We start from the raw sequence: 22,994 nt of genomic DNA, 5'->3' as shown, positions 1-22,994 counted from the left end.
TCTAAAAATAAAATTTTACGAGTTAATGTACGCATGTTGCTTTCTCTACACTGCCACAACATGAATAAAAAGATGTTGAGTATTTTGTGGTTTTCCTGTCAATTTATTTATAACATTTACTAATGCTTACTTAGGCTCTTTTGACCATTAGTGAAATAAGTTTGTTTTTATTTGCACCAAACGCTAATGGTCAAAAGAGCCTAAGTAAGCATTAGTAGATGTTGAGTTATATTGTTGAGCATTCCATCGCTTGCGATTTCGCTCTACTATAAACATTCAATCGCCAGCGATAATGCCAGCGAAAATGTAATAAGCGATGGAGCGTTTCTCGTAGCATCGCGCGATGCGATTACGCTCTATCATAAACTTAGCCTTAAGCACAGTACTGTGCACATCTATCGAGTTTTAACGGCAGTGAAGGTGAAGGATTTGGCACGCTTGCCATGGTGATAGCACCTTAAGCGCCCGTTACTCATACTTAGTATAGACTTTACCTGGCTTAGACGGCCCATACATGACACAAAAGCCACGCGCAAATATAAAACGACGAAATTTGTGCAAATGAAAATTTTGACATACACGGCCCAAAAACACTGCACAATATTCATTTTTAAAGTAGCGCAACAAATGAAACATGTGTTTTAATTGTATAAAAAAGGCACTAATTGTTTAAAAAATCACTCTTTATTTTCCACAGTGCTGGTAATTCACGGTATAAGTAAAAAACTCGCACCAGAAGCGTTTATTTTCCATTGTATTTATAACATATATATTTTAATTGTAGGACCAGCTCAACTCATTGCAGCACTGCGCAATATTCAATTTTCAACTAGCGCAACAAATGAAACATGTATTCTAATTGTATAAAAAACTATTATGTATTATTGAATTTGTGTGAATTCATGTTACAAGCTAGAGATGTTCCTTACGCCTTCGATATTAACATTTTTAAGTAATAAGTAATAATTATTGATGTTATATTATCAGAAACCACAGGTAAACTGTGTTACCATTCACCACACACGAAGAAAAAAGCATGTGCAATATTTGCAGACATGCGTAAATATCAAAATCGTTTTGATTTTGGCGCAGTTCTCTGCGCAAATAGCGCAAACACTGCACACACCGAGCAAATCCTTGTGCAAATTGGTAATTGGCACAAGGATACTTGTGCCGTGTAATTGCCGTATTAGAAATCTGTTGATTTTCTACGTATGTAAGTTCTAAGTGGCATCGGAACCTTTTGATGCCATTTTTGTTTTTAAACTTTATCTTGATGTTTCTTTGAACATGTAGTCATTTATTTGAGAGAAATATGTTTAATTGTGTTTTTCTTTTAATTTTGGAAAAAACCAAGTACAATGCAGATTGCATGTGCCACGTGAAGGATAACCAAGGCTAAGTTGTTAAATCAAACCAAAAAAAGTCAAGTCTGTGCTAAATGTGAGTAATGGAAGCTTGATCCTTAACTATATTTTTACTTAAGCATATTTATTGGCATCCTGGCTACATTAACCTGAAACATGTTATATCTTCATAAAAAAAAGAAGAAAATGCAAAGAAGTACGATCAAATTGGTATGGTACCAATAACCTATACATTATTTCCATAAAGTTGATAGCTATTTCAATGGCCGCGTAACAATGAAATTGATGCAAAAGCGAGCGTCATCATCACGAATCGCGTAAGATGCTTCGTTTGTAAACATAAAAGAACTAAAGACTGAGCCATTGGAAACTTATTTCAGCTTTCCCATTCATAATAAATGTCTCGAAGCCCCGTTATAAACATTCACACTATAGCAGAAATATATTTTCTAAAAAAAAACAAAAAAAATGCAGTTTTTAACTGTGAAAAATGTTCTTCTCAAGCTTTGCTTGCGACAGAAGTAGGAATTTGGCTAGTTTCTCATATCAGATGGCGCTGGTGGTGCACTATTTGTCGCTCTCCATGTAAATACATGCAATCTACTCATCTGTATACTCCATCAAAAATCTTATGTGACGGGGCTTTAAGGCCCTGGCAAACTATGCATAGTTGTTGTTCTTGTAGCAGTGCTTCGCCCCATCCAAAAGGTGCGACCAATCACAAATTGTCATCAATGTCCTCTAACGGGAGTCCAAGGAAACTTGCTGTTTCAACAGGGGTGGACCATAATGAGAGGGGTGTTAGAGGCGTTGGTTCCACAATACTGTTGAAGATATGGTGTCATTTGCAATTGCAAAATTTGTTGGCAATTTACTTTCAATTCGCCTGTTGGCAATGTTGCCCCAGCAATAAACCAAGCCAAAGCGGAACAAAAATGAGACAACGATGATGACATGGGTTGTAAAATCAACAAAAAGTTTTAACCATACACTGCCTTATCGATGCCGAGTCAGTTATGTGACATGATGGGAAAGCTTTTGACCACAACTGACCAGCGGGTCGGCTTGTGGCTGTTTTTGATGTCATTAATTTCAGTGTTTGATTTGCTTGTAATGTTCAAAAGATTTTTCAATATTTCATTCAATGAACAGCTACTCAAAATTTGCTCTGTCATGAAAAGTAATACTGATGCAACAACTGAAGTTCGACCACACCCAGAATTTTCCGTGATGAATACGGAACTGATTCTTTTCATTCTTGTTCGGGTTATTTGGTTACTTTACACGAGCTCTGTGCAAAAAAAGTGTTTATGTCCACATTTGTTCTTAAACATAAAATTGTTTATTTTCTTTAAAAAAGTTACTCTTCAGGTGGGAGAAACAAAACAATATATGTAGCTAAAACATAAAACATACATACATCAATAATAGTTAAAAAAAACTCGTAATTTTAAAAATTATTATGTATAAACTATTTATTTTCTATGAATATGTGGTTTAATGATCGAAAATTTGTTTCAGGTACATATTTAGTTCGGTTAGCTATAAAAGCGTGATTTTTATTCTAGTTTTTTAAACTATTATTTTTTAGCTCGATATTTATTTCTCCCGATCATTTCGTCATTCGACAGTTCGGAAAGTTTTACCCCAGTTTCCGTGTCTTTTTCGCCATATCTTCTCTCTTTGTGTTTGACTTTCAAGTACCATGGTCAAGAGGCGTCACTCGATACTTTTGTTGTTGCCAAAGCAAATTACTCGATGTTTTCTCAAGGTAGTCGTTGGTTTTTTTTATCAGATGTATTTATAAAAACGCTTTCTATACATTTTCGTGGGGTATTTGTGTTTATTTTACTGATTGTATTAAATTAATTAATTAATTCTCTTTCCAAAAATCGTCTTTATGCAAAGTCACTTTACCGCATAACTATATAGGATTCAATTAAAAAAAAACTAAACAAAACTTCCTTGAGAATCACATTCGACATGACAGGGTTGCTTTGGCAACAAAAAAGTATCGAGTGACGCCTCTTGACAAATATATACTCTTTGGTACCATGGTTGTTTCTACGAGTAATGTACATTTAAACAGTCAACCTCCCAGAGGTTCGATGGAAGGGTAAGACATTCATTAAAGAGGGTTCACGCTTGCGACATGACAATTTTCAGCATCTATGCCATTCATCATTTGATACGTTTCTCGCCTTATTTTGGTTTAGGTGGCATAAAATTTAGTCATAATTTATCGCTCGGGGGTTATTAGGATATGGATATTGGAATTATAGGATACTGTTTTCATTTCAAAATTCATAATACAGAATGCATACTAAGCTAACTAACACAAATCCTTTAATAAAAATGGGTTAAAGTAGCCAAATACCCCACCTTTAACAAAAATCGATATCCCTGCAATTGCGGGTATTCCCATGGCCGCTGAATATATACATACATATGTATGTATCTATACCAAGTAAATACTTTACTTACCATAGTCACCACCAACGTATCTTTATTCAACATTACTGTGTAAAATTCCCGTAAATGATAACTTTCTGTCACAAGCTCAGGTACAAGGTACATACATACATATATAAATATATATACATATAATTCATGGGTATCGTCATATATTACACACCTCTACCATCTTTTATATGTTATTTTTAAAACAGTGGTTTTTGTACATGATTAAACTGCAGCTCGCAGGTATCTACATATGTCATATAATTTATTTAAGTCTAAAACCTTTTGCCAACTCGTGGAAAGATTACATGTACACATTTCAAATTTAAAAAAAAAAAAAACACCATACGAGCAACGGAAAGAATAATAAATGCTCGTTTTGTAAGAAATCTTGTACCTATGTATCGATACAAAATAGAGTTGTAAAGTCGTTTGTACGAGTACACAAATGAGTGAAAACGAGCCCGGACAAAAGCGACCTCTATACATTAACATCTGTGCATGAATGCTCGTGTATATATGTATATACTTATTTTTGTAGGGGATTAGTATGTATGTGTATAGTAAAGTTCTAGCGGTTGCAGACAAATTTTTGAAATTGCCTGCTTATACGTATGTATGTCTGTATAAAGCAAAATGTGAATATTTTCGGTGAATAAAGCATTTTCTACAATCGTTACCCAGCAAACACAGTTTCTAACGTTAGAGAAATATTGTAATTTTACATTAGAATTCTAATGATTCAAGGATCGATTCGAGCTCAAGGCCAGAACAATAATTTTTTTCTAATGAAAATTATTGTTATTTTTTAATTTTTCTAAATTTGAAAAATTGTATTTTGTTTTTGGAATAGTAAGTAGAAAATTTTTCAGACAACCTGCCATAGCTGCGCAGATAGATCAATTTCGGAGGTTGCTAAGCATTCATCATCAGTACGCTTTAGGCATGCTGCGCTAATCATTTAGCTATACCAAAAATTTTTGAATATAAAGATATTGCATGCGCGAACTTCGGTGGAAAGCAGCGGAGCGTAACAAAATTCTAGTAGGTCACTTTCACCACACCAAAAACTTTAACACAACTTTTAACACAATTTAAGCACAGAAATACACTGATTGGAGTTTTAGAAAGTAAAAATGTGAATTCTGAACACATTAGCTGAATAAAAAGTGTACAAATAATTGTTAAATAACAAATACAGACAGTGGTAGTTTAACAAATTCTGCTGTGGTAAGTGGTGAATGTGACCTACTAGAATTTTGTGAAGCTTGCCTCACACGATTTTTCGTCTATGCAATGTCTCTATATTATATCGTTTCTGGCTATACAGTGGTGGTTTGTTTGACTGGCAAATTTGCTACTTCTATTCCTTTTTACCAACTATACTTATTCAGTGTTGCGCCATCTGGTGAAAATCACTGATAATGCTGGATTCTTGTTTATTGTCAATTACTTTGTTTGACATTCCCAAGTGCTCATGGTTTATTAACAATAGTAAATATAGTTGGTAAAAAGGAATAGAAGCAGCAAATTTGCCAGTCAAACAAACCACCGCTGTATAGCTAAATGGTTAGCGCAGCATGCCTAAAGCGGGAGTCATTGGTGCCGTATGTCGTATCGCTGTAGTCGTATCCCTAACGCAATCAGCTGTTTATCGTTGCGACGGTAAACCAAAAACCAATTGGTTGGCTACGATACGGTTACGACCTTAGCGGCACCAATAATCGATTGCATTGATTCCGATACGGTTACCGATTAAGCACCAATGTCTGCAGCTTAAAGCGTACTGATGATGAAGGCTTAGCACCCTTCGAAATGGATCTATCTGCGCAGCTATGGCAGGTTGTCTGAAAAATTTTCTACTTACTATTCCAAAAACAAAATACAATTTTTCAAATTTAGAAAAATTAAAAAATAACAATAATAATCATTAGAAAAAAATTATTGTTCTGGCCTTGAGCTCGAATCGAACCTTGAATCATTTATCAATAGGCCGATAAAAACAAAAACAATTGTTAGAATTATAATGTAGTTCTCTAATGCATTTCGAATCGAAAACTAGGTTGGAGAACTAGGTTATAATTCGACTGTGAAACGATTCGAATAACACTAGAACTTTATAAAGTGAATACAGTGTGAGATAAAAATCCCTTGACTGGCAAGAATGTGCACAAAACTGCAATACATGTGCTGATGACTATCGTAAACAGGGTGTGTATCCTACATGCTAAATAAATATGATGTACTCGAAATTTCATTTTTATATATGCAAAAGCGTTAAGTAAGCACAAGTTCGCTACATGTGGCACGAAGTTTAATGAAGTAGGAAAACACAGTGTGGCTGCCATCATGCCGTATATGAGTGGGAATACGAATATTAAGAGAAGCCCTACCTACAACCAGCCTATAGTCTTTATACATATGTTTGTACCATTATTGATTTTGCACAATGGGCAATACAACAAAATTAAAATTAAGAAAATGTAGTTAACAAATCTGAGACCGATCCATCACCTTTTGTCTGCCCTTGCGCCAGTACAATGAGAAAAATATAATCAGCAGATGAAATGAGCCATCCATATACTTGTTATGAACTCATTTACGAGCCTGAAGCGAATTCTATATGCTCATATTTTGCCTCTAACATAAGTCTTATACAGGCCTCCTTCCTATATCATATATGAGCCTTATTGGGGCCATATACTGCTAATTTTTAGTATTTTAATGACACTACTTCAGGGTTTTTAGGAAGAAATTTTTCCGGAAGCGGAAAACATAGGGTAGAAAATTGTTGTGACAAAACTCCGTGAGGATAAGATAGAAATGAAATAAGTATTAGTTGAATTAATTATTTATTTAGAATAAATTGTAGCAGAAAAATCTCTGAGTTTTTTTCCGGAGCTGCCTAGTTTACTGATTTTAATATTTTTCGTTTGTTCATAATTTCATCAAATTGGAGTCATAAAAGGTTCTAAGGTGATAGCATTTTTGAAGCTGATATTTTTCGGACCCATATTGAACTCCAGAACTGTGAGAGAATGTTTATAGGGTACACATATTTACGCTAACAAAGCTACCCCTCAAACATGCTCACGGCGATCATAATTTAAGAAACCGAAACGAATCCAAAATAAGTGGGCAATGTAGGAATCAGAAAAGAGTCGAAACGCGTAGGAGGGTAAAAGAAAATTTTATTTTTGCCTTTTATTTAACGGCCTAAAAGCTCCTAACATAGCATGCAAAAATTATCATTTATCAACTATTTATGTTCGTCACAGCGAGTTTGGAACAAATTTTGAAATTTTGTTACGACAATTTTTCATTTTAATACAAAATGAATTACATTTGTACATTATAGTTACCCTTGCTATTCTTTTTTTGTATAAGCATCGACGTTTTTCTGCGCATGGACGCTTCTCGACATCTTTAATGCGACCGCAAAGCTCCACGCTCTGTTCAGGTGTGTCGAACTATATATGACCCCAGTAAGCGCTGTCGATGCCTAATAAATAGGCCATATAGGTCTCAGATAATCAGAGTTTATTAGAGTTAAAAATGACATCGGAGAGTTCCAGTAGAGTATAATATGGGCTGTTTAAACCCCTTTTAAGACTTACGTTCCAATTTAGATATTTTTCCGACTCTTGTTAGACTTAAAATGTTTACTGGGCAAATCTAAATTTTTGCAACGGATGTATTATTGGCTAAATATTTTTGAAAAACGCTGGATTACAGATGAAAACTGATTCAACCGATAGCGTAATGGCTAACTACCCACCAATATAGGACAAATTGGGTACATTTTAGATTGAATTTGTGTGTTTGTTTCCCAGATTTTCCAAAAGATTATTTTTACCCTTCTTTTGGGTAAATATTTGGGTATTTACCCATTTTTACCATATATACCCAATTTACCGGGTATTTACCATTTGGGTATTTACCCATTTCCCATCTCTACACATGGCCTCTACAATACGCAGCACTAATAAAGGCTCCATTACTGATACTTAGCATAGACTTGACTTGACTTGAGAGCTTTCACTTACAGTTCTGTTAAATGTACATTGCATGTTACTGATTACTCAAAACTTACCAACATTGTGAATGATAACTAAGTGTGATATCTTCTGCATAGACGTAAAAATTCCAAAATGATTGGATCACCTGATTTGTAATTGACTATCGCTATCTCATTCTGCATCTCTTTCTATCACCCGCTGAAGATATGCGCCGCCATATTGAACACCCTGTCAAAACGCTAAAAAGTAGCCATATTGAACATCCTGTCAGACAGTTGACAGATAAGATATCACACTTAGCGCCGTTTTCATAAAAGCCGATTACCGCATTATCGGAATTTAATCGCTGATTTGGCTAAAATTGGTTTTCACCATGGCCGGTTATCACGAATCAATCGATTAAAAGCCCGATTAACTTTATCGGCGATTGATGGCCGGTTATCTGCTAATCGAGCAAAATTTGACGGCTGTCAGCTGTTTTCAAAATACAATTTACGGGAAAATTTTACAAAAATTGTAAATTGTGTGAAAATGGTGTATTTTATTAAACAAAATAAAACCATACACAATTGGGTAATAGTCTAGTTGAGGGGTCGACGGTAGTAGTGCAGTTTAACGTACCCACCCTAAAGTTGGGCCAAGATTTTCGAGTGAGGTAGCAAAAGACGCGTATTAATCTCGAGAACAATAATCCGAAGGCGGGAAAGAAAAATTGTATCTCTGTCCGGAGATATTTGCAGTTGAAGTTGGCGATTTCCATGTGATTGTTGTTGTGTTCATACCCACAAAAAAAATTGTGCATCACCGTGGCGGTAGCCACGGTTATACCACACACCCGAACTTGGCATGGCGTAGCCCAGGGTTATTTTTTATAAGCGCGGCCGGGTAATAGTCTAGTTGAGGGGTCGACTGCTAATACGCTACAAAAAATATCAAGTGAGGTGTCAAAAGACGCGTATTAATATCGAGAACAATAATCCGAAGGCGGAAAAGAAAAATTTTATCTCTGTCCGTAGATATTTGCAGTTGAAGTTGGCGATTTCCATGTGATTGTTGTTGTGTTCATACCCACAAAAAAAATTGTGCATCACCGTGGCGGTAGCCACGGTTATACCACACACCCGGACTCGTAGCCCAGGGTTATTTTTTATAAGCGCGGCCGGGTAATAGTCTAGTTGAGGGGTCGACTGCTGATACGCTACCAAAAATATCAAGTGAGGTGTCAAAAGACGCGTATTAATATCGAGAACAATAATCCGAAGGCGGAAAAGAAAAATTTTATCCCTGTCCGGAGATATTTGCAGTTGAAGTTGGCGATTTCCATGTGATTGTTGTTGTGTTCATACCCACAAAAAAACTTGGCGGTAGCCACGGTTATACCACACACCCGGACTTGGCATGGCGGAGCCCAGGGTTATTTTTTATAAGCGCGACCGAAGGCCGCCAACGCAGTAAGGTGTTCTGCGCAAAAATAATATGGATCCGAAGATCGATGCGCTATGCAATAAAATAAACGGCTACCTCCCTGATCTCTCCAGTTTTTTCGCCTCGCGAAACCTGGCATTATCACCGACTAAATTTTCCGCGACCTTATTTACAACATGGACGTCCCAAATGTCGACCATTTTGAACATCCACGTCGATGGCACTACGCTACCGACTGTCCTACACCCCAAAATCTTGGGTGTGACGTTTGATCAGGATCTACATTTTGATGAGCACGCAGCCGAAATTGTTCCGAGAATTCAGAGCCGTAACAAAATCCTCAAATCCCTCGCTGGCAGTACTTGGGGAAAAGATAAAGAAACGCTCATGACTACATACAAAGCAATTAGCCAGCCGATTACGTACTACGCGTCACCCATATGTTCACCAAGCCTAAAAAACACCCACTGGAAGAAACTACAGGCCTGCCAAAATACTGCTCTCAGAATCGCCACGGGCTGTCTTATGTCCCCAGAACACCATCTGCATAATGAGGCGAGAATACTCCCCATCAGGGAGAGAAATGAGATGCTGACCAAACAGTTCCTGTTGAATACCCAGAAACCTGGGCATCCCAACAGACATCTGATTGATGAACCAGCACCGCCTAGGGGCTTAAGGAGTCATCTCCGTAAGCATTTTGAGGAAATACGGCACCTGAGAACCCAGCCGTATGAAGTGAAAAACACAAGCAGGTCCTTGGTGAACTCCATAAATAGGCGTCGGACCTTTATGCCGGGAATTGCCCGGTGAATCCAGTGCTTAACGAAAATTATCCAAAAGTTGCGGAAGAGGAACGCATACTCCCCAGGGAAACGCGTGTCACTCTTGCTCAACTTCGTTCTGGATACTGTAACAGGTCAAACTCTTACCTATCCAGAATCAACCCCGACATACAAAATGTATGCCCCGCTTGCAATGTGTCCCCACATGACACCAACTATCTCTTCAATTGTAATGTGGAACCAACGTCTCTAACACCCCTTTCCTTATGGTCCACCACTGTTGAAACGGCAAGTTTCCTTGGACTCCCGTTAGAGGATATTCATGACAATTTGTGATCGGTCGCGGCTATTAGGTGGGGCGAAGCATTGCTACAACAACAATAACAACAACTGTGGATCCGACCACCGGTTTCGGGGGTACCCGCGGGTCTTTTTTCGGTTTTTCGTTAATATCTTTTGAACGCGTTAAAATATTTATTTTCCGCCTTCGGACTATTAATACTGATGTCAAGGCGCGTCGTTTGACACCTCTCCCGATATTTTTGGTAGCGTATTAGCAGTCGACCCCTCAACTAGACTATTATCCACAATTGTTAAGTACTTATATATTTGTTACACACCAAATGTTTTTGGTATTTGTATTGATTGGAATACAACATACATTTGGTGTACAATCTGGCATTATAGAGTTCCCTGTGATCCGAGCCATTCAACCTAGAAGCGGAAAAATAATTTATAAACAAAATAATGGAGCATAATATCGAGCTTGACAATTTATCCCGTTTGGGCTCCCTGCGCTTTACAAAAAAACCACGTACATTTGGAACTAGAGAAAACTTTTTTGAGAAGTATGACGATCACACCTTTGTTCAAAGGTTTCGTCTCTCTAAAAGAAGTGTTTCCAGTGTTTTAGACAAACTTCAACATAAAATACGAAATTACACTGAAAGGTTTGTAGTATATTTATAATGGCATCGCTTATATTAATAAGATTCATTATACAGAAATCGAGCACTTAGCCCATTAGAAATGCTACTGTTAGCCTTACGCTTCTATGCATCAGGAAGCTTTTTGATAACAGTAGCTGATTTCTGTGGAGTGAGTGTAGCCACTGCAAGCCGGGTCGTAAGAAAGGTTTCAATAGCAATTGCAGAACTTTCCGCGGAATACATCAAAATGCCTAAAACCAATATGGAACTGGAAATTACTGCTCGTAGTTTCCACCGCATTGCTAGTTTCCCCAAAGTCGTTGGCTGCATTGGCTGTACCCATATGAAAATCCAATCACCAGGTGGAGAAAATGCGGAAATATTCCGAAATCGAAAGGGGTATTTTTCGTACAATGTGCAAGCAGTTTGCGATGCAGATCTCGTTATTAGAGATATTGTTTGTCGATGGCCTGGTTCCGCGCATGACTCAAACATTTTTAATAACAGCCGTATTAAACACCGATTTGAGCTAAACGAATTTAAAGACGGTTTTATACTAGGAGATAGTGGGTATGGTGTAAATAGATACATGATGACTCCACTTTCACATCCAAACACTGACGCAGAACGCTTGTATAACGAGTCGCAAATACGTACGAGAAATTGCATAGAGAGGTGCTTTGGTGTGTGGAAACGTCGCTTTCCAGTGCTTTCCATAGGATTGAGGATTTCGCATGAAACTGTAATGGCAGTCGTTGTTGCATGCGCTGTTTTACATAACATCGCTCGGAAAAACGGAGATGCAGACCCCTCCGAAGAAGATAGTTGTAGCACTGAAGAGTCTACTGAAACTATATATGAATACCACTCGACAGAAAGTCAGGAAGCCTCCTTTATGAGGTCGAGCTTGATCAGGGATTATTTTGCAGTATATAAGTCAACTCTTTAAAGCCAGGAGTAACATACATTTAAAATTTTTCCAGGTTATAAAGAGTCTCCAAACATAGCGGTGAACTTGCATGCAGATTTGCTAGCCTTGCAACAAGAACTCGAAGAAAAATATGAAATTAGCAAAATGATTTTCCACTCACTCAAGTAACAGCATGTCCGTTGAGGATCGAAAGAACATACTGCACCAGTCCAACTCGCTAGTAACACCGCATGAGGAAATGCAAAATCAACTTATAATTCAGAATTGTGGTATAAATCTAAATAAATATTTAATAACACAGACTACATCCTCCAATAAAGTACAAGCGATCGCTATATTAAATGCAATATTGGCTGCTGATTTCCTACAATCAAGAGTGCCTGATTCCTAGCAAATTGAATTCGATGAAAATCTACATTAAAAATTTATAGAGGTACATACAGAAGCTCATATATATGGCAGTAAAGCTCATACAAGTCATGATTAAATTAATATCGGTACATGCCGTTGGCATCACGGGAAGGACCATAAATCTCCAGAAGAACTTTTTTGTCTTCCTATTAAGACACATCAAACACAGCAAACACCAGCGAGATATCAATGGTAGAGAAAGACCAGCGACGCAAGCACTTTCACGACACAATTTCTATGGGCTTCAACGCAATGCCGATGGTGTGTACTGAAGAAGATGTAATGATGAGCTGTATGAGGTTTACGCAGACATCGAATTCAAAGTTATCTTTAGTTAAACTCATTTTTCATGTACACGTATATTGGTAGTTAAGATTAATTTAATTCATTTTTCATAGTAGTATACATAGTTGTTTTTAATAAGCTTAAATAAAATAAATGAATTAATATTTTATAAATACCAAGGATGTTATTCGTAAAGTATATTTACATAAGGGCTTTTTATAATTTTGATTTAAAATATAGCGTAATCTATAGCAGAAGTTGAATAAGTAAAATGTCTATGACTTACACAGAATTCAGGATATTGGATAAAACTTTGAAAAATTTTTATTGAAAATTGAAACTTTATCTGAATTTCAAAATTTTTTTTTAGTATGCAGTTTTGTAGCTCATTCAATTTTAATATAATAGTGTGCACTTTAGAAGTAATTCAGAAGTGTGTCCCAATTTTCAGATTTTTTTTTTTTTTGTAGAAGGTGTTGAGTGAACAAAAAGTAATTTTTCAATCAAAACGGATGGAACAGAAAAACTCAACACAAAACTCTGAAAATTCGGGTTTACTTCTGAAGTACTTCTAACGTGCACATTATTATATTAAAATTGAATGAGCTACAAAACTGCATACTAAAAAAATTGTTTGAAATTCAGATAAAAAAGTTTCAATTTTCAATAAAAATGTTTCAAAGTTTTATCCAATATCCTTAATTATATGAGCAGGAGTTTACATATGTACAGTTTTCAAGAAATTCTTTTCATAAACAAATTGCGAAGTTATATCTAAAGAAGTAATTTTTGGGGAAAATTGCAATTTCGTTTTGCAAAACGTTTTATACTTTAGCTAGGACACACTGCAGCTCCGGTTACGACCACCACCAGTTCTATATATTTCCTGTCGCTCCTCTGCAAGGGACTTTCTGGCTTTCCGTTTCATGTTCTCATACTTTTCCTTTACATTTTTTGCTCCACGTTTGACGCCCATCTGGGCCTCAAAAGCGCGATCTATTTGCTCCCATACTTTCCGTTTCTGTTCGCAAAAGACCGCGTCGGTTTTTTTATTTTCCAATATTGAGGCGTGCTGCTCAGCCAAAGATATTAGAAGTGTCTCCTCTGCTGAACTAAAATTTGGAAGACGGGGCTTGTTTTTGCTTCCTTTGAATTCCATTTTGCAATTTTTTTTCAACTTTGAATTACTTTTTATATACTACAAAATAGTATTTACTTTGATTTAAGCAAAACAAAAATCAACGGTTTTACCTATTCACAATGCAACTTTTTCTTTATTTATTCACAATGAGCGGTGTAATCGGCGATAATTATCATTCACAATGCTTACCAACACCACTTAACTTAACTTAGAGATCTGTTGAATTTTGATTTTCTATGTAAGTTCTAAGTGACGTTTACCTTTTGAGATTGTTCGTTTCCATTTCATTTTGACATTTTGTCATACAAAGTGACATTTATTTAAAAATAAATTTCAAATCGACATTTTGTCAAACGGAAGAGAGTTGCGCAATCTTGATGCCCCTTCCGGAAGCGCTGCAGCTGCACACAGAAGGTGGTATCTATTCCCAAATATGGAGTTTTTAAAGGCACATGTGACTCCAAGACCGTAAGTACTCTTATATTAAATATATTGAATACAATAATAAAAAATATTTTTTTTAGAACCAGATGCTCCAATAATATATTGAAGGGGTACCCGTCACTACAGGAGTCACAGGTGTTTTCACCGCCTCCACCACCGCCCCTTCTGTTTACGGAAGATATAGGCGAAGGACACACGGGAATTGATTCGGTTGACCTAGTGGCGTCCCCGCCAAAAACATCAAAGAGGAAGAGGCAACAGGAGAGCTGTGAAGAAGACTTCCGTGAAGTGTGCCAACTCTTCAAAGATGCGCAAAGGGAGCGCTTGGGAGAAAACCGAAAGCTGCGATTGTTTGGTAACATGATTGTTGCTTCCATAAGCGAGATGGGGGAGCGAAAACAAGTGAAGGCCATTAAAGTTATAACAACGGCAGTGATGGACCTGCAGCTGGGGCTTTGCAGGTCCATATACATAATACCAGTGAACAGTATTTTCAATTGTAATAACTTCATACTTTATTGCTTTTAAATATAAAGTGGTTACAACTGAAAATAGTGTTCACTGGAATTAAGTATTTGGGCTAGATCCTCTATCTCCCCTCTTCCAACCCCAATTCCCGTCCTTCCTTTCACTTTCTCCTCTTCCCCTCGACATTTCTACCTCGTACCACCCCCCTCTTCCCGCATTAATTTCTATAAAAAATTACATGTACTCATAGTTGGGCACGATGCATTCGATTTTAGTTTCCACTACCACTAGTGGTTTCAATACCACTAAAAAATTTAAAGGTAGTGGACTTTGTTTTGACTACCACTAAAAAATTATAGGAACATGTTCTCATTTCCACATTCACAAAAAATTTGTTTTAAATTACCTTTTCCCATTTTGAATTAACTTTTTATTATTTTGAATTTACGCATTCTCAATATCAACTTATGTATTCGAAATACAATTTTACACTTTCTCATTTTGATTTACATATTCTTATTTTAAATTTACATCTTGTCGTCTTCATTTTACGCGTTCTCAATTCAATTTACGCTTTCTCATTTTAATTTATATTTTCCCAATACAATCTTATATTTTCTCATTTTGGACTTGAAAAGGTGTAATGCATTGCGCCCAACTATGCATGTGCTTTACATTAACTTTTTTTTTTATTATTATATTTAACTTTATAATTATATGAACTTTAATTTATTAACACATAAATTTTTTTTATTTTTTTAAATTAAATGAACATTGTTTATTTTAACTTATTATATTTAGTTTTGTTAATAATAAAAATTATATCTTTTTTACTGGAGGTAATATTTATTTCTATGAGATCAGTTTTTCCAGGGAACGCAATTAATAGTTATTTTCGAGATTTGATGTTTTTTTTATTTTTTTAGTCAAAGAAAAATTAGTTAAAGAAAAATTATTCATAACAATAATTACAAAGATTTTTGTTATTGGCCTCGAACTCGTGTAATACAAAGAATAGCCCAGTTTCTTTTGACGCGCATATTTCAAATATAAAAGTTATTTTTTTAATTTTATTATAAAAGTCAAAAATAATAGTTAAAATTACTTTTCGTATAAATGTCAAATATAATTGAAAACAAATTTTACGTTTTTGAATAGTAATAAACTATATATTATTTTTTACTTTTATGAGAAATTGGGACATTTGATGGCGATGTGTTTTCCATCGATAGCTCCGACACAGTTTGGAATGCTCCACAGCCTTAGGAAATCTTGCGCAATGTCCAGGTACTGTGACGTCGACGGTTCACTGAGGTACACTGGAGATAAAACGTTCCATAATACCTCACAGATTTCCAGCACTATATTGCGTACAGTGGTCCTTCCTAACTTATGCATGGAGGCAATAACTTCAAAAGAAGTTCCGTGAGCGAGATACCTAACCAAAAAAAAAGAAAATGTAAATGTACTTTCTATTTGAAAATTTCCTTAATATTATGCATATATGTATGTATGAAAATCAGATTTCATTTACATTACTGTTATAACTATACGCTCTTCAGCACAAATTTGCTGCTTGGGGTTTTCAAGAAATCCGCTAACCAAACTAAGAGGCAAGTCGAAAATTGGGCGACGCATTCTGGTCAGGCCGAACAGCTTATCGTCATCTTCCTTACTTATTAAGAACACCCTTGCAAAATATCCGTTGGTGATCGATATTTGCTGGGTGACCTGCCCATCGGCGGATTCTTCTCGATGCCTGCTGTTGGTGGTATATACGGAGAACGTTTAAAAATGCAAAATAATTATTAAATCAATATTATTGCAAGTATATTGACGTGCACCACAAATTAAAATATAAAGTTAATGTCGAAAGAATAGTGAAGCACACGGAACAGTCTCCATCTTTTTTGTATGTTTGGAAATATGGTGCACATTAATACACATAAATTCATTCCTTTAATATTAGATATTATTTCTTTATACTAATCTTTACACTTTTGGACGATTAATAATATTTGTGTAGCTTTGGTCAAACAAAATCGGCAATAATGGCTTCTACCAACAATATGCCACTACGGAACTACACTATCACTTATTACCATTAATGAACGGTTTTACAATCTTACTGATTGTTTTAAACAATTTTTACACTCATAAATTAATTGTAGTACTCCAAATTAACTTTGTTTAAAAACCACCACTTTTTGTAGCAAATATTTCACAATAAAATGACATCTAGGAAACAGCTGATTATGATGCCAGATTGTATGCGCTAACTGGAGTATAATCGTAACTAAGTTGCCAAGTTTACGCCAAGTCAAGTCAAGTCTATGGGCTCCATTACTGATACTTAGCATAGACTTGACTTGACTTGAGAACTGTCACTTACAGTTCTGTTAAATGAACAGTGCATGTTACTGATTACTCAAAACTTGGCAACACTTAACTTGACTTAGAAGTCTGTTGAATTTTGATTTTCTATGTAAGTTCTAAGTGACGTTTACATTTTGAGATGCCATTTGTTTGTTTCCATGTCATTTTGACATTTTGTCATACAAATTGACATTTATTTAAAAGTAAATTTCAAACCTGATTATGATGCCAGATTGTATGCGCTAAGTGGAGTATAATCGTGGCTAAGTTGCCAAGTTTACGCCAAGTCAAGTCAAGTCTATGCTAAGTATCAGTAATGGAGCCTTATGTATCAGTGATGTAGCTTTAAGCCATGCATGTATTCTTAACGCCCCGATTCTGAGCGTTACCGGTACAATAGTACCCAGAACATTATGTAACCGAATATCGTTACCAGTTCTTTTATCCGCGATTCTGGCCCAAGTGGTATCGCTGTCATCACCGAAAAGCTCACCAGTGTTTGTGGAGAAATTTTAAAGGCAGTTTTCTTCGTTTTCATGGTTGTAACATTGGTCCATTTGGACCAAAAATGGTCCCTTCCAACCCCATTTGGTCCGCTGGTTCCTTTTCTTCAATTTTGGTCCTTTTTAGGCAGTATCCACGATTGGTACTTTTCTTTCCTTTTCCCTCAGGTAAAAATTCATAATATTTCCCAAAAATTCGCCACACTTTCGTTAGCCCCCATATAATTTTGAATTTACTTCAACATAAAAAATTGCTCAGTCAATAAAATGTACCAGAACAATAACATTTCACCTAGGATATAATTTATGCCAGGCATTAAAAAGGAAATTGTTGGCAAACACATTGTCGTTAATTGTTGATGAAACAACCGACTAATAAAAAAAACTTGTTTTATAATAATATTAATAACGGCTAGATATTTCGATCGGTTATACAACACTATGTAAAATATATGAAAATAAAAATTGCTTCTCGCCTAGCATAATTTATAGCGAGCACACTGCCGTGAGCCTAACACTTTCAAAATTTCTACGAAGAAATTCTATGCATTACTTCTCGTTTGGCATGTTGATATTTAAATCTTTCTCACCCAGCTCAATGAGTTCAAGGAATTCCAGGACTATTGTGGCGTTAAGCAACGCAAGGCAATTGAGAACTAAGTATCTTGGCACAAGAAATATTTTAACTCGAAGACAGAAGGAAGCAAATGCAAAAGAGATTTGATTTCGGAAGAAATATTTTGTATAAAATTATTCCCGTAGGTGCTAGCAGAACCCCTGAGGCCTGGGATCAAAACTCACACTTACTGAATCTAGGCTCTGATATGAAGTTTAAACGTAAAGGGAGTTTCATTTATGATTTACTGAGTTTTCCACATACATAGTTCGGCAACACCAGAACGCAAATTTTGAATCGTTTCTTACTAAAACCTAACTGCACTATACATTTTATTTCATTGCAATCAACAACATAATGCTAGAACCAAGAGCTTTGTGCCCAAAACTAGGTTCACAACGTTTGGTTGGTGAAAGACATAGACAAATCCTATGTCAAAATATAGTACCATTTTTGGTTGCATGCATATATATTTGTTTTTTTCAGCTTGAATTAAAGGAAAGTCTTCACTAAATTGTATATGGAAATATCCTAAAATTTTGTATTTTATACTAATAAAATAAAACAAAAATTTGGTTCTTTTTTTCGATTAATTTTGGTCCCAACCCAAATGAAAACATGGTGTTGCAACCGTGTTCGCTTTACCGAAAATGTCTCACTTGTAGATACGAGGTTAACATTTTTCGCAATTAAAAACTGCAATATAACAATCGAATACGACACCAAATATGTTAGCAAGTATTTTTGTTGTATAGGGAGAATGTTTACAATAGTGCTTCGCGAAAATTTGTATGTGAATGGGCAAGGCGTAATAAACTTCAATTATAATAAATAATAAATTAACTGCAGGCTTTTCACGCAAATTTTGTTTCGATTCGCAAAACAAGTTAGAAGAGACAAACATATTGAGCAGCATGTTTCGTCGACTGCTCTTTCCTTGCATGTGTTCCGCCACCTTTTACCGAAAATTTTTTTATGAAGTATGAATTGACCCTTTTCCTTTAGCTCTTTTATTCTCGCTCTTTTTTTCATTAGCTCAAGGGTCAACTGTGACGTAGATGCGCAGAACGAAGCAATTTTGAACTCGTGAATGCGCAATCTAGGTAAGTGATTTGTGAGTATAAAGTATGGGTTCGAATATCAAAAGTATCGATATGCAAAGAGCTATTCAACTTTTGATTACGCTCAAATCTCACTGGAACCGGATCAGTTCTATGAGAGTGGACCTCACTCAACTGTAGTGTACACATAACAGGGTACCCGTTATTTTCAAACTTTTTTCCGGAATCGCGCCCAAAATTTTTGTTTAAAATTCAAAACAAATAATCGGACTAATAACTGATATTATTAGTTCTTTAAACCATGCTTCTCATGCGACGTATTTTCTATATAAAATTATATAGGATTTTCCACGTAAGCAAAAACTAGAAACCTTTTAGTTAACAACCCGGGTCGGCAGTTAAATTATATCCAAAAATATTGGAAGAGGTATCAAAAGACTCATTTTGAGCCTAATACCAATCGTCCGAAGTTTGATATTACAATTTTGCTTTTGTTAGGAGCTATGTGCAAGAAATAGTTGCACATTTTGTTGTATTTTTGTATTTTTTATATTTTGTTGCACATACGTACCCATAATTACGCATAAAAGTATTCCGTGCAAAAAAACTATGGATTTTGGATCGACTCGGAGTTCTTTACCGGTTTTTGTGAATGGATTTTCACGGAAGCAACTTTTCAATTTCCGTTTAAATTCCACGAATTATTGATACGCATTGAATTTAACTTCAAAAACATTTTTCAGAGTGTGGTTACCCAAATATTAATAAATATCTTTTTGTGGAGTAATTGCTGTAATTTGCAATTTTACCGAGGAAAATGTATCTTTTTTAGCACGGTTTAAAATTAATACAATATGTCCCGTTTTACACCATACAATTCCTGAATTAACCTCTGCATTGGCGGCTTCCGCCGCTATTATAAAATATTACCCTGGGCTTGTCCAACACCGGTTTGGATATCAAAACTTCATACACTCAAAACAATTTTTTTCACAATTTATTTTTAGGTAAAACAAATTAATAAAAATGACAACAACCACAAGAAAATTAACAATTTTCTTTTGCAAAATCTCTTGATAGTAGTTTCAGTTTCCGCTTTCGGATTCGTGGTCCTGGGTCCAAAGCGCATCTTTAGACACCACTCAACCATATTTTTGTTCGAGTTTTAGCAGTTGCGAGCTAAAGTAAAGAATTACCTTATTTAATTACTGATTAAGAGTTAAGTACGAAAATGAAGATAATCATGTAAAAGATGTGCACTCTGTAAATACTCGTAATAAAAATGATTTTAATCTGCCGGCTTATAAAACTGAAGCAGACAAATGTAATCTGTATTATAAAGGTCTTAAATCCTATAATGAACTACCGAATGATATTAAATCATGTCATTCCAATAAATTTAAACAAAAATTGTACAATTATTGTAGAACACTACCAATTTAGTGCTGGACAGGCGGACTTCCATAGCATCGATAGAAGTGCAGCGAAACTATACTGCTGTGTAGCGCCAAGACTTCCAAGCTCTTGTGCGCATACAAAAAAGGTTGCCGAAGCACATACTGAAACGCATCACTCGATTAACTCAGTGCATCGCCGTGCAGATGTTGCCTTCGCGCTTTACTAACATGCGTGAAATGCCTACATACTACATAATCACAACGCTTTGTTCGCATGATCTGGAAGTCTCCCATCCATAGTACTCCAAGGTAGGACATAGATGTAACTATTCCAGATTGCATAGTCCAGAAGACAATTATAAACATGTAAAATAGATTTAAGTTAGGCTTAGGAAAGCCGTAATAAATAAATACATTACACAGTATTATGATATATGTAAACTAGGTCTTAAGCTATGTATCCAGATTATGAGGAAACGCTCAAGAATTTGTTCATTTTCCTCCTTGTAAGCCAAAGTTGAAGTTCTTTTATTTGAAAATATGATTTTCCCTTATATTATTCATTTTGTTTACACTGTTTATATTTTAATTTACTGAATATATATAACACATTTATTAATGTGCGTCGTTAAAAAGGTGAAAGCGAGGGGTCAATTCAACGTTTTTAGATTGACACACAGCTTTGGAGAGGAAATTTTTTTTATCAGATATGAGGTGAATTCAATTTGATGTATAGGCGTAAATAAAGGTTCGGATCCGGTTTCGGCTTCCGACTTGGGATATTCAAATAAGAAAATATCCTGCAAGCAAAATGCATATATAATTTACTTGTCGCTGTGGTAAAAATGTAGTGCAGCCGACTGGACACATCGTATATTTCAACCAGGGATGTACATTAACGTTAAGCTAATCGTTTATCAAAAAATGTCCACCGTTTCCGTTAAAACACTTCGAAATATTATCGATAAAGGAATTATCAAAATAAAATTTATCTCGTTTTTAACGGAAACGAAAAGCTTTCGTTAACGTTAAAAACGTTAACAAAAACGTGATACTTTATGTTTGAATTGTGCTGGCAATGCTATAGCCATGGTGAAGCCGTAAGACGGCCCATACATGATACAAAAACCATGCGCAAATATAAAACGACGAATTGGTGCAAATGAAAATTTTGACATACACGGCACAAAAAAACTGCGCATTTTTAAAGTAGCGCAACAAATGAAGCATGTGTTTTAATTGTATAAAAAAGGCACTAATTGTATAAAAAATCACTATTTATTTTCCACAGTGCTGGTAATTCACGGTATAAGTCGAAAAACTCGCACCAGAAGCCTTTATTTTCCATTGTACTTATAAAATATATATTTTAATTGAAAGACCAGCTCAACTCATTGCAGCACTGCGCAATATTCATTTTTCAACTAGCGCAAAAAATGAAACATGTGTTCTAATTGTATAAAAAATTATTTTGTATTATTAAATTTGTGAATTCCTGTTAAAAGCTAGATATGGTCCTTACGCCTTCGATATTAACATTTTTTAACAATAATTACTGATGTTATATTATCAGGAACCACAGGTAAACTGTGTAAGATTCACCATACACGAAGAAAAAAGCATGTGCAATATTTGCAGACATGCGTAAATATCAAAATCGTTTTGATTTTAGCGCAGCTCTCTGCGCAAATAGCGCAACCAGTGCGCACACCGGTCAAATCCTTGTGCAAATTGGTAATTGGAACCAGGATACTTGAGCCGTGTAATTGGCGTATAAAGGGCGAATTAATGGTGACTTATAACCATAAAGCAATAACCAAATAAATCAGCTGATCGAACCTACCTTATGGAAAGGAATGTAATCGATTAATGGTGTCATACCTTAACGCTAACGCCATAGCCAATCAATTGGTTTTTGGTTCCTAGCCAAATCCATAACCTAAAAATATTTGAGTTGGTGAATTTTATAACTTTTTGTAGATTTTCTTTATTGTTTGGATACGTTATGACTAAGAGACTTATTTTTTGTCTAATATGTTTGTAATTTTTTGCGTTTTCTTCATTTTTATGAAATTTTCACGATTTTTAGGTTAAGGCACCATTAATCGATCACATTGAGATAGTTATGGATATGGGCATGGTTACGACTATGGCGTTAGGGTTAAGGAAGTTTAATTTGGCTTTAAGGTGGTAACAGCGAGCGGACATACACACACATTCCATGTAATTTGTTTGTGTAATTCGTTGGTGGTAATGTCAAAAATACTCTGAGAAATGTTCGTACTGTCAAAATTCATGAGAAAAGTTGCAATCAGCTTGGCTAATGCTTTCACCTTTAATGACTCCGCCATCAATCAGCTTTGCCAGCATAGTTTA

At 35.6% G+C, this 22,994-nt stretch overlaps 2 protein-coding genes across 2 annotated transcripts in view; both read left to right on the top strand.

Annotated features, from left to right (window-relative positions):
- The window catches only part of ctp (cut up), a 130,120-nt gene that overhangs the window by 45,190 nt on the left and 61,936 nt on the right, over window positions 1-22,994 (top strand). The window lies entirely within an intron of this gene.
- On the top strand, window positions 8,310-11,934 carry LOC137248443 (putative nuclease HARBI1). Its single transcript, XM_067779378.1, has 3 exons — window positions 8,310-8,496; window positions 10,744-11,006; window positions 11,061-11,934. Exons 2-3 carry the CDS (start codon window positions 10,804-10,806, stop codon window positions 11,932-11,934), a joined length of 1,077 nt encoding a protein of 358 aa, XP_067635479.1. The 5' UTR covers window positions 8,310-8,496; window positions 10,744-10,803.

Source organism: Eurosta solidaginis, chromosome 4, assembly GCF_040869045.1.
Source record: "Eurosta solidaginis isolate ZX-2024a chromosome 4, ASM4086904v1, whole genome shotgun sequence".
Lineage (NCBI taxonomy): Eukaryota > Metazoa > Arthropoda > Insecta > Diptera > Tephritidae > Eurosta > Eurosta solidaginis.
This window is presented reverse-complemented; position numbering and strand designations above follow the sequence as displayed.

Bases quoted from the DNA above. Each gene is read 5' to 3' on its own strand.
- LOC137248443 (XM_067779378.1), top strand. From the start codon at position 10,804: ATGGAGCATAATATCGAGCTTGACAATTTATCCCGTTTGGGCTCCCTG. The intron at 11,007-11,060 runs GTTTGTAGTATA...TTCATTATACAG, and splicing joins ATACGAAATTACACTGAAAG to AAATCGAGCACTTAGCCCAT.